Source organism: Bacillus rossius, chromosome 1, assembly GCF_032445375.1.
Source record: "Bacillus rossius redtenbacheri isolate Brsri chromosome 1, Brsri_v3, whole genome shotgun sequence".
Taxonomy (NCBI): domain Eukaryota; kingdom Metazoa; phylum Arthropoda; class Insecta; order Phasmatodea; family Bacillidae; genus Bacillus; species Bacillus rossius.
In genome coordinates, this window is record NC_086330.1 from 370433715 (window position 1) to 370449192 (window position 15478).

A 15478-nucleotide genomic window follows, 5' to 3' on the forward strand; every position below is an offset into this window, starting at 1 on the left:
TTTCGTTGGAATGTGCGTACAGCAATCACTTCAGCTGGTCCACCTAAACCGAATCTGCCGCCTGATGAACTAAAGGCCATCAAAACTCTGAAATCCGACTATACCATTGTAATCCTCCCAGCCGATAAGGGTCGTGCTACAGTCATACTTGACAAACCAGACTATGAGCAAAAAATTACTGATTTGATCACCACAGATCAATATACAAAACTGGTAAAAGACCCCACAGCCAGCATTGAAAGAAAAGTGTACCAAACTCTCAAAAAACATCAGAATCACATCCCAGAAAAAACTAGATCAGAACTGACACCACACAGCAGTAAAGCACCCCACATTTACGGTCTTCCAAAGATTCATAAACCCGACATGCCTCTGCGCCCGATCATCAGTTGTTGTAATTCCCCATGCCAGAAACTATCAAAATATCTCCTGAAAATTGTTGAGCCACTAGCAGGACAGACAGATACATTTGTCAAAGATTCTAATCATTTTATTTCTATAGTCAAAACACTGAAAATAGAAAACAATGATACCCTGGTGAGTTTTAATGTCCAAAGCCTCTTCACTAATGTGCCAGTAGCCGAAACACTCAGCATTGTCAAGGCGAAATTGGAAGTTGATCCAACCCTAAAGGACAGAACTATAATACCAATCCCATCCATCATGGAAATGATTACCCTCTGTGTCACCACAACATATTTCCAGTTCAAGGATATTTTCTACAAACAGACCGATGGCATGGCAATGGGCTCTTCTCTTTCACCATTTATGGCCAATATATTTATGGAAAACTTTGAGCAAGAAGCACTTAGCAAAAGTAATAGCCCTCCAAAAATCTGGCTCCGTTATGTGGGTGATACCTTCACTGTCTGGCAACATGGACCTGAAACTTTGGAGGAATTTGTGAACCACCTCAACTCTCTGAGGCCATCAATAAAATTCACATATGAAAAAGAAACCAAAGGTAGCATTCCTTTCCTGGATGTACTAGTCAGCAGAAAAAACAACAGCCTGGAAACAAAAGTATACAGGAAACCTACGCACACAGGCCAATACCTTAATTTTGCATCCAACCATCCCAAAACAACAAAAACTGGCATAATTCACACACTAACCAACCGAGCTGAGATTATTTGTTCTGATGAGAAATCTATTGCGGTTGAACACAATCATATAAAAAAAGAACTCATAGCCAATGGTTACCCTGTCAACACCATCAAACAGCATTTGAAATCCAACAAAACACTCAAATCCACAGAAACTGAGAAACCTGCAGGAACCCTAGTTATTCCATATGTTCAAGGGCTTTCAGAAAAAATAAGACGCCTAGGAAATAAATATATACTTCAAACAGCATTCCGTTCTAAATCTACTATTAAAAGTATTGTTACCAAGGTGAAACCAGCCACAGAAAAATTACAAACTCACAACTGTGTGTATCAAATCCCCTGTGAATGTGGCCACATGTACATAGGTGAAACTGGCAGAGCTCTATCCACCCGAATCAAAGAACACAAAAACAACTGCAAGAAGGGTGAAACCCTAAAATCCAGACTTGCTGAACATACATGGGAAAATAGCCACAAAATTCTCTGGGAAGACTCCACACCACTCATACAGGAATCCGATAAAATAAAAAGGAAAATCAAAGAATCAGCCTTCATTATTAGCAATAAAAATATTTTCAGCCAGCAGAGCATTGAATTAAAAAATATGTAGATCCCTTTGATAAAGAGAGAAACATCCCTGCAGCACAAAACAATAGCCAATACTCAACCCATCATAACCAATCCGCTTTAACTACATGGTGCACAGCCAATGGGGAGACAGCTCGTCTGTCATTGGCTGAGCAAGATGTAGCCCTTTCTCTGATAAATACCCTCATTTTCCAGCCCCTTCTCAGTCGCACCTGTGTTTCCGTACCATGTGCGTCTCTGCCTGAGGACGGGAGCAGATAGCAGTTCCCGAAACGTCGCTTGTTTCTGTTTAGGTAAAACTATTGTATTTGTTTGTTTTTTCGTTTTGTCATGTTTTTTGTCTCGCTTCAACTGTTGTGCTGAATTATTTTGAGTTTCAATATTTTTGTGTTGTTATCATTTGTGGGGATTTTTTCGTTCTCTTAGTACAATTTTTCTTTGTTTTTTCTTTGTTTGCTGACCATATTCCTGTTTCGGAATATTTTGTGGTGTTCATATCCTTGTTGACAACAACAATTGTTTGCTTAATTTTGTGTGTTTTTGTATCTTTTTTTGAGTATTTTTATTTTTATTTTTATTTATTTATTTTATTTATTAGTTTTTCTTCAACAGAAAAAGTTCTTAGCAATGGCGTATGTCCAAAAACTTACATCAAGTCAAGGTTATTTATGGTCCTACACTGCAAAAATAAATTATAAATATTTACATAACAATGTTAAATGGCAAAATAAATAGTTAAAGTGGTAAAACCAGGATTTAAAACTCTTATCTAACCAAAAATAAAGGGAAAAGGGTAACATTAAATCTATATTTAATACTCTCCATATGCCCACAAAAATGTAATGAATATTTTTTTTCTGAAAGCACAAATACAGCTAATCTCTCTAATAGGTACCTATATCTTCAGACTTAATAAAAGATTTTTAATAATACTACATATTATTGTGTTTCTGTACTAGTGACCAACTGAAGTTTTATAGTTAATACATTGGACAAATAGACTGAAAATATTTGCAAATAATAACAAGCTACCACTGATATGAGTGAAATCATATCTTAATTAAATCATTAAACCTGCTCATAAAATCCTATATTTATTATTATAATTAATTATGTGATTTCTTAAAAGCTATAAACCATTAATCAGAATACAATAGATTATAAGACGACTCGAATTGAAAGATGACCTGAAATGTAAGACAGACGCCTTGATTTGTAAGAAAAACTGTAATGAATATAACAATATAAGACAATCTCTATTCAGAATATATGGTAACATCCAAAATGTACAATAACTTATAATAAACGACCCAAATACGGCAAAACTGAATAAGGTGACACTTAAGTCAAAGGTTCTTTCAAATAGTAGATGAACAACAAAAAACATTTTCAATATTTAACCTTGAAAATAACATGTAAAATACAAAATGATCAATAATAAAAGAAGACTAATTTGTTATATATGGATAACTGACTTAATCCAATAAAAGATGGAAAATTTTATATAAGGTTCATTAATCTTAGGAATATCAGGGCATTTTAATGTTGATATAAAAATAAGGTTTTGTAGGTGCACAAAAAAAGGATGGATGGTTGAAATTATATTCCGTTATTCCGAATACATCACAGAAAAACGAGTCTAGTAGTAAACTGACCAGTTAAGACAGGTCAGGTTCGTCTTCTCAGTATGCTACAAGGAAATAAAATGGCCACGCAGGATTGTGAAGCTGCATCAGAAATGTGACTCAGTAGTAATATGAAGCTCACACATGAGCAATTAAATTGAAAATATTGAATTAAATTTTGAAATGATTTAAATTAGTTGGAGAATCAAATAAGTACAATGAACAAATCAGAGCAATAGGAACCACCTAGCTGCTAGTTGTTTTAAGACTAACATTTCCGTTGTAAGCAGTATGTTATGTATGCATGTTTAGCGATCATTCTTACGGGTCTTGTCACACATATATCAGACGTGCTCTCACTGGACTGTCAGGCAAATGCAGCTAAAATATTTTACTTATGTGGTTTCGAGTTTTTTTTTACAATTTCTTACTGTAAAAAATAATTTTATGTTGTGGCTTTCCCAAGATTGAACTGAAGTGAGATGATTTAAATTCCATTGACTGGGTAATTAATAGGAAAAGAATGCTACAGACAAATGCTGACCGGACAGTCAAGGGCATTTAAGGGTGCCGTCTATGACTCATTTAAAAAGTACTGGAGATTTTTCATTTTAGTTTGCGCAGAAAAGGAATAAAAAGTACATTCAACGTCAGTCCGGTGGATTTAAGTTGCCCTGTACCCGAATTTACACTTTTCTGACCCCACCAATATTACGAAAACGACCCTTCTCAACCTACTTTTTGGATGGAGTAAATATCGTCGGAATTTGAGGAACTCACCAGTCGGACATGCCCTGAACCTTCTTGCATTGATTCCTGCATTTTAACAGACATGTCACCGCAGAAAATTCTTACTGGCAATAATAGAGGTAAACGTCTGCATCGGTGAAACTACTCGCCGCCTGTAACGGCCTGACGGCTGCTTCCCCTCCCGCCACGCTGGGAGACTGGAGGGAGGTGGGATGGGGTCCGAAGCCTTGCCAGCGTACTGCCAGTGATTCAGTGCTTACAAAGAACGTTGAATGACACAAATTTCTTTTGTAGCTGCCTTGAAGAAAATTTTTTTTTGCTACAGGTACATTTTAATTTTGTTACTTGAAGATTTAACGATTACTTAATGCATATTTTGCTTTAAAGATTTAGCATTCGGAAAACATTTGGTTAAATTTGTTTCAGATGACAATATATTTGTTAGTATATTTTTAAAAATTTATCTACTTTTTATTTTATACCGAACATCCTAAAACCGATATGTAAAAAATTCCATTATAATATCTCAAAATGTTAAAGTCATTAGTAACAATATGTGCTTGTAAAATTATTTATATTCTGAATATCCCAATTACTGACGTCAGTATGAAAACTTGTCTGTTTGCCAATGTTGTTTTTTGACACCCTTGTGACTAAATAAAACTGCCCGCGCCACTGGTGCAGAAATGCAGTTAATTTAGTAACTGATTAAAATTTAAAAAAAATATACAGATAAAAATTAAGGAAAATTTCAATAATTGAACATTTTTGGTATTAAAAGTTTGCAAATTAAAATGCTCATCCACAACACGGCTGTACTGGTGACCACATAGAGGTTTTCAAGTAGTTTTGCAAATATGTAACCGAGAAACAATCACATTGAAATCAACATATTATGAATAGTAGTGTCCAGACACGTATTTCTAAGACAGTTATTCCGACATAATTATTTTTACGCATGCGGTCACAATTGTCCGTGTGACATACACACAATACCTACCTAGTGTTAACGCAGTTACTATTAACCACTAAAATAAGTATTTTGCAATATCGCAACACAAAACATGTTGTGTGTAATCGGCATGGCTATGGCAAACTGAACTGAAAAAGCGAAGAGCGATTCAGGTGCATGACGAGGCGGCGGCCCCAGTCATTTCAAGGCCAACAGTACTGGAGGGGGAGGAGGGAGGGTAGCAAGACCAGGGGCAGGGAGAGGGAAAAGAGAAGAGAAAAGAACGTGGCAGAAGAGAGTGGTGAGCAACAGTATACTTCCTAAAGTCGCCACCCAGCTACGAGCAAGGACGACATGCTATATACACCGTAGCGCGTTCACGCTCCAGCCGAACGACACCCTTAACATACTCCGCAATGCTCTTACGTACATATGGTTTAACAACTGCTAACAACATAAATTATAAGCTACAAAAGGATGATTGGAACTTTTTTTTTTCAACAATACGTTAAGTAAATAACAGTAAAGTGGTGTGACTATTTGCACCCAAGTATAAACTAATGTGTTCACACTGGTGCACAACTGGTGAATGTAAACAGTTGCATGAAATACCCAATGATAAATGACACTAACCTAGCTGTCACTAATAAACCGTCAAAGCCTTGTATCATTTGTTAAATCGCTACAGTAGGTACACTGACAGTGGTAACCGCGGGCATGTCAAGACAAGACCAGGGGCGACCTGCTCCTAACGGAGCAGTGACACACTCGCTACGGGAGATACACATTACAGCACGTCACGTGATAACCGAGGGGAGATATTGACAGCCATACAACAGGGGAAGCAAGCACCGAGGACCGGCGAGGCACGGTTACATCTAGACACACATGGAACATCCTACATCAAGGAACAAACTTCCCAAGCCAACCAACAACAACTTCAATCACATTTAAAAAAAAATAACCAAAAAAATATATACTTTAAAATAAAACTTGGCAATATACGCAAAAAAATAACTGCAACGAAACAAAGGACTCAATAAAACATTTACGCTCTTGTCAAGAGGCTGAGCAAGCTTAGAACTGTAAGAAAAAGGCGATACTTCACGTTCAAAGCCGTTTGGCTCAACAGTAGGAATTCACGGCTGGACTCAACGTGCGTCGCTTTCACAAACTCCCGACTCTTTATCATTTCTTCCGTTACGTAAGCCGACCATAGCTGGATTCCCGATTCTGTCTGTTTGAGAACGGTCATTTGTTTTGACATACAACTAGGATATTTTGACTGATAAAAACTTATTTAATGATATTACTTACTGATGCAAGGAAATGTATTGATCTCACAGATTTTAAATAATTAACAATACAAAATCAAAATCCATCTAATTAATAAAGGAAGAATAAAATATAACAATACATAATCTACGAGCATCAGAATTGTGCAAACATTTATATTATGAAGCCACTGGTTATGCTGCAGATCAAAAATTCTTGTAGACCAACTGAAATGTTTTGTTAAACAGCCCAACCAATGAATTCTGAAAACACCAACAAGATTCTCGCAGTTCTTCAAAGCAAACACGCACTTAAAACTACAAAAAACTGAAGAAAGTGTTAAAAAAATATATTTCAAGTAGAACCAAAATGGGAGGTAAACTGTGCACAGGTGGAAAACAAAACAGGCAATTAGCACACACAGAACAGAACATCCACCTAGATAGAAAATGGCAAACAACTTGTGTGCTCTCGTTCTTAAGTTGTTTTTTTTTTTCAGCAACAAGAGTTCAGGTCACTGTACTAGGAGTGCCTTTGATTTCAGTCTGTGTAGTGATGAATGTATAAGCATATTACAGTTTACTATAGTGGTATGATCTAAAGGTACACTACCTGGAATAACGAAATTTAAGTAACAATATTTCTTATAAAAATTATTAAAAAAGCACAACGTTTAGAAGCAATACAAAGTAAGGATTTACTTCCTTGCAAGATAATTTATTTCTAGTGTTTTATACCACAGGCAATAAACTTCTCAACTTCAAGATCGCGACCCCATCTGTATTTTTGTAATGTACGTTTCAGAGCATGTGTTTCCACAGACATTGGCCAGGGTCATCGTTCATAGAACCCTGCGACAAGACATGCCAGACAACTCCTGAACAAGACAAAACCCAAAAGCAGAGAAATATAATGTAAACTTTAGCAACGAAAGCTTTCAGCTGACATTATGTGTAACTAACAGGTGTACTTTAGTGCAGGACATCAATTCTCAAGGAATATCATACCACTAAAGTAAAGTACGCATCACTGAGGTTAGGATGTGGCAAGGCCCAAACGTAATAAAAAATGGAAGTGTTGTCTGCCAGGCTGATCCCTTAAAAAAAAACAAGAATGCTAAAACGAGAAAATCTGCATCAGATTAGTTCAAACATCGCTGTCACAAACACAACTCGTGTACTTCACTGACAAGTTCTATGCCTGACTGTCGTAGCCACAACTTTCAAGTAACCACACTACCAAGTAAACAGTCAAGTTCACCATTTCACGTGTTGTGGCAGCCAGTCTTACAATCAACAAGTTCATTATCATATTTTTACAACAGACAAGAAGTATGACCACAATAGTTTTCTGTAAGCTTTCAAAATGTACCGTCATTTACAAAAGCAACACACAAAATATAACCGAAACATTGCTACTTAATCCATGAATATATTCTGTACAAAGCAAACAACGAAAGAAAATGCTAACCAATGACATCACTGCTATTAAGAAACTAACATCACTAACAGACATGTTAGTTATCTGTGACAATTTCAAGAGATATGAAATGGTCTTTGCTGTCATCTTGCCAATGCAATGCTACTCAATATGCAACAAACAAGAGGCCACAACACGTGAATTCGCAAGAAAAAGCAGTTACGTGATTATCATTCTTTACTTATTTATATATTACATTGAAGCACATTACAATACCATTCATAAAAATAAGCTATATATGTTACCATTTCTTGGTACATTACATCAAAGAAACATTTTTTCATTAGTCTTGGCAATAAATACCTGACACTGTATGTAAGATCTTTAGTATTTGCAGTTAATGGAATATATAATTTTGAAGTTCAGCCCTTACGAGAAATTTACCAAAGTATTTGAGATTACTTTCTGAATAACTCTTGCTTACCAAATCTGCACGTAAACTAACACTAGTTTACAGACTTCATAGAAAATAATCATAAGTCTGCATTATTACTGAAGATTTATTACAGAAAAAATTATTGCTAGCCTTTACAATTAAATGTTACCAAACTGATGATAAACACTCCACTAATTTTCTGTTAGGTGCTCCTTTATATTGTTCATAGAGTATTAGAGTTTAATAAGTCCCTACACTGACATTCATGCTTTGGCATTTCACTTTCAGTAGGTAAAATGTTGAATATCACTACAACCTCTGCACTTAGCTCACAGCAGTAGCGAAACCTAATTTCTGAGCAAACACGAGGGCAGTAAAATATTTCTAAAATGCTCAATTCCGATGAATGCCTGAAACATGGTTCTTTAGAAACTTTTTCAAAAAGTTAAAGAAAGACAGAGTTCAAAAACTCTTAACATGATTGTAGGATTGTAAAAAAAGAAATAACGGCAAATTAAATTGATATAATTTCAAATAAATTCACACACATTCACAAAGACCCACTAATTTCAATTAATTATCTGCTAAACTAAGTTTAATGTGAATGGCACTGAACATTTAAATTTAAAGAATTAAAATCACATGTTAGCAGAAACAATGCTTAAGCCTACAATAAATTTCAGCACAAACCAATGTTGGTCACCTGAGACCAGCCAGGACGTATGTAAGTAGTTCAAAACATAAATATCATAGGTTTTCTTAAGCTGTTACAAAAGTTTGCATTTTGCAGCTTTTGTGAACATTACTAGTGTTTAGAGTTTAGTTCACGTTAAATGTTTGTTTATTTGGCATTCAGAGAAGGTTTTTTTTTTTTTTTAATTATTTAACAGAGAAAAATATATTTCAAACAATATAAGTAATTCTGTTAAAATTATAATTTTGCTATGTACTGAATTAAGTTGTAAGTGAACACTTTTGAATTTCAATAATCTATCACAAAAATTTTTTGATTTGCATTTGCTTATCTAATCATTAAAAAATTCTTTAACTTTCACTTTTGCCCCGCACTATTTTTTTTAATTTTTTTATTTGATTGTGAAGCTTTCTGCAACGAGCTCTCGCAAGAGGTGAACATGCTGTCGGGACAATCATCCGGGCGCAAGGCCGAGATCCGGCCGGGGCTCGGGCAAACGAGGCAGTTGCAGACGTGACCAACTCACCTCATCGAAGAATTCCTGAGCCTTCCCCAGGATATGCTTCAGCTCAGTCAGATCCAGGAAGTTCTTCTTCAGAGCCTCGGCGTTCTGGTTCACTTCTCGCAACTCCTTCTCCAGCTTCTCGAAGGTGGCCTGCGCAGAGCGGCGAGCCGGTTGACGCTACTCACTACTCACTGCTCGCTGCTCTCCAGGCATGGGCGGATACAGAGGTGGGGCCATAGCGGCATGCCCCCCCCCCCCCTCCCCCCTGAACACTGAATAACTTCTTATTTTCCTGATAGTTTTTCAAACTTACTAAAGTATTATTTTAGCTGCAGTGCCATAAATAATAGCACGTTTTTGAACCAGAAATCAAAATGCACACGGCTAAATTAAAAATCAACTACAAAAATTATTCTTCAGCTTCCAACCCCACTGTTGGATAGAGCAGCATGCTAATTAAGACCATGTACTAAACTTACTGTTCGGTGTTTAAATTCTAAATATACTAAAATTTATTAGAAAAATTAATTTCCCCCCCCCCCCCCCTTCACATAGCCTCATTCATGATCCACCCTTGCCTCGAGGAACAAACTAGACCAGTGCCCAATACCCTTCTGCTGATTCAGCTGCTCGCTACATACATTGTAATGTCATTTTTATATACTTTCACAGCCTTTATATTAAAAATATTTCTATTTTTTTTTACAGGAAAATGTCTGTCAAAATTGATATGAAATTTCTGGCATAGTTTTTTATAAATGATTTTTTTTACTTACCATAACTTTTAACTTGTGACATTTAGGGCACACCTATAAGTAGGGACTAGACTGAGGTGAATTGCGATAAAACCAAAATATGTAACACCAAAAAAGCATGTCAAGACACCAAAATACAATTTAAATCATGAAATTAAGCAGCATTTAAGCAAAAAAAAAAAGTTATCTTTTAATTCAATTGAAGAGATGTAATTATTCCCACATAATTCTGTACCAAAGTTCAGTGATCAGAAAAATTATTTTAATTTGTTTGACTGTACATCTCTTCATGAATCAATTTTAAACTAAAGGTTCTTGCTGATTTTTTTTTATTCATCTGAGTGTATCTTTTTTTAATTAAACTTATTACAAATTATTTTATCGTAAAAAAGGAGAATATCTGCGTTATACCAATTTGATAGAATAAGTACGGCAAAACCGAATTCATAAAAATAAAAACACCAACGCCAAAATCGTCAATTTAAAAACAAAATTTTACTAAAAGCAAAATTGTAAAATATTGCCACTACCTATAGACCCCCATAGCAGACCAGTAAGAGAAATACTTGTCTACACACTCAGCTTACCAGATACAACATAGGGACATAACACAATCAATTACAAAACATTTGGCTGCTTACCTGCAGAAAAAGTTGCATTCAAAGTTAAGATAACTTTATTCTCATATAGATACTTCAAGATCCAACCAATTTGACAATATTATAAAAAAAGGGAGGGAACTCTGATTTCAAGTTCGTAAGACATATTCTGTTAGGTCCTACTCACTGCTGCTTACGCAAGTCCTGGTGTGCGTGGAATTGTGTGTTCATACGGAGGTACAAAAAGACAATCTCAGTATAAAGTCGTGAGAAAGTTTCATCTAACTTGCATGAATGTATAATATTCTCACTGCAGGATGACGTCCAGAATGTTTAGTATTCACGCTGATGGCAGTAGAGAGTAGTTATATTTTTATTTATTAAAGTTGTGACATGCACACCAACACCTCATAAAGAGGTTACTAGGGTGGGTGTGCACGGGGATATAAAAAAGAAACGAAAACAATGAAAAAAAAACTATATCACAAGAAAAGATACAAACAAAAACAAAATGCAAAGGACAGAATAAACAATTGAATAAAGAAACAATCATTCTCTACAGGAAGAAATGAAGTAAACAAAATTTAGACAAGTCAAAACCAAAAAGTTAAATTCTCCGGATGTGGACGAAAAATAAATTATCTTTATTAATACATAACTTTTATTTATGTATAGTTAATTATTATTTATTTAATTTGTTTATTTAACACTTGAGAATCTAAGTTAAATCATCCAGATGTGGATGAACAATAAATTATTTTTATTAGTACATAATTTTTATTTATAGTTAATCATTTATTTATTTAGTTTGTTTATTCAACACTTGAGAATCCAAGTTAAATTCTCCGGATGTGGACGAAAAAATAATTATCTTTATTAATACATAATTTTTATTTATAGTTAATTATTTATTTATTTAGTTTGTTCATTCAACACTTGAGAATCCAAGTTAAATTCTCCGGATGAGGACGAAAAATAAATCATCTTTATTTCAGGGCCAAGAGCACAATTTTTCCTCACAATAGTTGATTTAGTGACCACAAATGAAAAAAAAGTGACTTATTTAGTGACTTTCACTCGTACTCACAGACATTTATATTACAACACAAAAACAAAATTAGTACATGTTATTTCAAAGTATGTACAAATTATGAATATACTGGCCCTAAAATTTAAAAATAATTACAAATAGCAAAATAAAACCAAATTTACTTTGGCATAAAATAAGATGTACCCAAATATTGAACATTTGAAACATTTACAACAAATAAGTGAGGTACAGGGCTGTATTAAGTTCATGGAGAAATACAATTTTGTTAAGTTTTACACTTTCACTTTGTTTACACAGTAAAATATTTACATTAGGGCTGCGAAAGTTCATCACTTAAATTAAATATTTGTAAGGAGCTAGTTTGTTTTCTTGTAGAGTTCATTTTGTAAACTAGACACTCTCTTTGAAAGCAGTTGTTCTTCATTTATGACTAACTGTGCTCCTTCGTACATCGCCTGTGCCAGGCTTACTTCCTGAACATCAACAGGAGTCTTAGACAAAGCTTTTTTTAGCCTATTATTGGCCTCTTCGTGCATTTTTTCCCCAAGTATCTTTTTTCAGTTTATGAAATTTGTTGGCTTCATCCAGTTTTTTCTTCAATTCTTCAACATTTAGCTTCATTCTTTTCACTTCTTTTCTGGATTCTTCTTCTGCTTCTCTTTTCTTCCTCTCATCTTCAACCTTAATCCTCTCAGAGTCTTCTTTTCTTTTCTTCTCCTCAAGGTAAAGCTTGTAGCTCTTATGGGCATTAACAGCAGAATTAATAAGTTGCTTGGTGATGGGAACATTCACAGGATTATTTCCATACACTCTAAGACCATCAATGGTGTTTAACCTGGCATTGAGAGTTCTTTCACTCATTGATGCCCAATCGTCAGTCAGAATTTTTGAAGAAAGGGAAAACCCCCTTTCAACATCAGCACTGCCATGAGAAATGCTTAGACTCGTTTTCACAACTTTCTGCACAGTAGGATACTTTTCAGCACCAACAGCATTCTTCAACTGAAAGATACTTCTCCAAAAATGGTCGATTCTCTGCCCTGGACTGAAGTTTGTCATTTCTCTTTCACTTTTCAACAATCTCCATTCGTCTAAAAGGAGGTCAACATTAATCTCACCTGGTAAAACTCTTGCTATTTCTGCTATGGACTGCAAACTCTTTGGCTTTAAAACCTGCTCAGGCTGGAAACAGCTGAAGTGTTTCAACATTTTGTGGAACTGACCAACCAAATAATTTCCAGCTGTTGCATAGTGTTTCTGTACACTGAATTTAAACTCCAATCTGTCTCTTTCATTTACGCTACTAAGTGCTTCCTCCACAGTGTGTCCACACTGAATGTCAGTGGCATTTTGGAGATTTTCTTTATCAAACACATTGTTTGAAATATCTTTCCCACTAGCAAGTTCTCCCTTGCACACACGACCCATCAACTTGCTTACCAGTGTGTCCAATTCAGTTTGCAGTGCATGTATTAAGGGTTCTTCTTTTTGGAAAATTGTGCAGAAGGTGCTAAAGATTTCTGAGCTAGATATAACAAACAGAATTTCAGCTTTCATTGTGCTTTTCTTTAAAAAGCTACAAATTTTCTTGCATTGTGCTGAATTAAATGTTGCATTTGTTTTTTGCAAGGGAAGAAACTTGGTAAAGTAGTCTAGCAAAGCTGGCCACTGTTCAAGGAGACGACTTGCTGCTTCTCTGAGTGTAACCCATCTGGTTTGAGTGTGTTTAATGAATGAATGCTCTGGAACCTTAACTTTTTTCTGAGACTTCACATAATCTTCTTTTCGTGATGGCCAACCATGAAATAAATAATACACAGATATTACCAACTCAGAAACATCTGTTCCAAAAACTTCTAATCCTTTCAAGAACGCATTATGAACATGATGAAGATTGCACGTTCCTACATCAAGGAAACTTTTTCCTCTTGCTGCAATAACTTCTTCATTTAGCAATGTGAAAACCTTCTGATTCACTTTAGGACCATCACTGCCAACAGTCACAACATTCTTAAGACTCAATGATCCTTTATTAAGCACTGAAAGAATTGATGTGGCTAAAACATCAGCAGAAGCCTTTCCTATAAAAATTGTCTCTAGATGATGAATTACTACTTCATTATGAATGTCAGACCAATATCTAATATTTATCTGCAGTTCCTCTTTACCTTTGCTGTTGGTAGTTTCATCATATTGAATAGAAAAATAAGTTTTCTTTGCCTCTTGTAGCATGCCATCTTTGAAGTATGGGCCAAGTGCTTCAGTAACTAAATATGAGAATTTTTTCGGGGAAAGTGAGAAATCTTGTGGCACTAATGCTGGAAACATAGCAGAGAATACCTCACCAATATCTTGACATGATTGGGCAGACAAATTTTTAGCCACTACTGTCATCGCCCAAATTATTTCTGCTTTAGTGGCAGCTTCTATGGGGTTACAAAATCGTAGAATGTTATTTTGACAAACTGTGGAACACTCCAATGAAGAGACTTGTGCTGGCTCCACTTGTGATGAATTACATTCGTTTAGTGGTGCATGACTGCTAGATGATGGCAAACCTAAGGGTGTTAAAGCTTGTGATGGGTCCCCGGTGTTTTCCTCTGACTTACCGTCTTTAACTCCAGTAGTAACACATAGTCGTTCACAAACAGAACTATTTTTCCAATCAAAAACAAGACGACACTGTGAGGCATTTAGTTTTAATTTTGGGTTGTTAATATGCTTCTTTCCTGTGTAGTGTTGTGTGACAGACTGAAACCCTTTGCCAACATTAACAGAAACACAGCATACAATACAATAAAGTTCATCATCTTTAATACCCTTTTGTGCCCATTTGGAAATCTTGTGCCCTATAGTATCAGTTTTTTACCAACAACTCTGCTCGAAAATGACACTTCCCCGTTTTCAATCCATTTGTACCAAAACTATCACCATGTAAAATTAATTAAAACCAAAAAAACCAAAACAAACACCATAGCGATTTTGCCATTAAATATTTTAGTAAGTTTTGTTAATGTGGTCGTTGCAAACGGAAAATTTACAATAAACAATAGTGAAAATGCAAAAATGCCACAAACTGCTAGAAAAGTTACCGAAACACGTACCTCAATTCTGTTTCACACCGAACATAACCACGACACTGTAACGAAGTTACAGCACATTATTGACTAATATGTTATATTTCACCGTGATCCCGCACGTTTTCATCTAAATGTAGTTCCTAACAAGTGGCTTTGCGCTCGCCTATAAACACGAACACTTTCGTAGTACACGAATTTGATCGCAAAAATACGCTTCACTATTGTTTATTGTGTTGTTATTTACAACCGAAAACCCGAAAGCCGAAGCCGAGACAAGTGACATATGCTATCGATTATAGAAGCGATACGATCACAATACGATAATCGAATCGCTGTTACACTGGCGACTGGCAGCACCGCTGCACAGCAAAGTGACGCGATGCTGGCATGCAGAACGGTAATATGGTTGGCGTTTTTAATGCACAGTGCGTACCGATTATTACGGCATTTCTGGTAGTACCAAAAACTACGTTTACATGTTGTAAAACGGAGCGAGAAAAGGTAGTCAATGTAAAAGTGAAGAAAATAGTGACTTTTAATAAAAAAAACGGACCTTAGCGACTTTGCAAAAAAAAAGTAACTTTTAGTAACTTTTAGTGACTCGCTCCGAGCCCTGTTATTAATACATAATTTTTATTTA

The 15478-nt window shown here is 35.5% G+C and overlaps 1 protein-coding gene across 4 annotated transcripts in view; it reads right to left on the reverse strand.

The window, feature by feature from the left end:
- LOC134528446 (V-type proton ATPase 116 kDa subunit a 1) overlaps positions 1 to 15478 on the reverse strand; it is a 74496-nt gene that overhangs the window by 51287 nt on the left and 7731 nt on the right. For all 4 annotated transcript variants that reach the window (XM_063362061.1, XM_063362060.1, XM_063362059.1 and 1 more), the window contains exon 3: positions 9375 to 9503. In XM_063362061.1, the coding sequence (XP_063218131.1) occupies positions 9375 to 9503 (129 nt within the window). The remainder of the gene's footprint in view (positions 1 to 9374; positions 9504 to 15478) is intronic.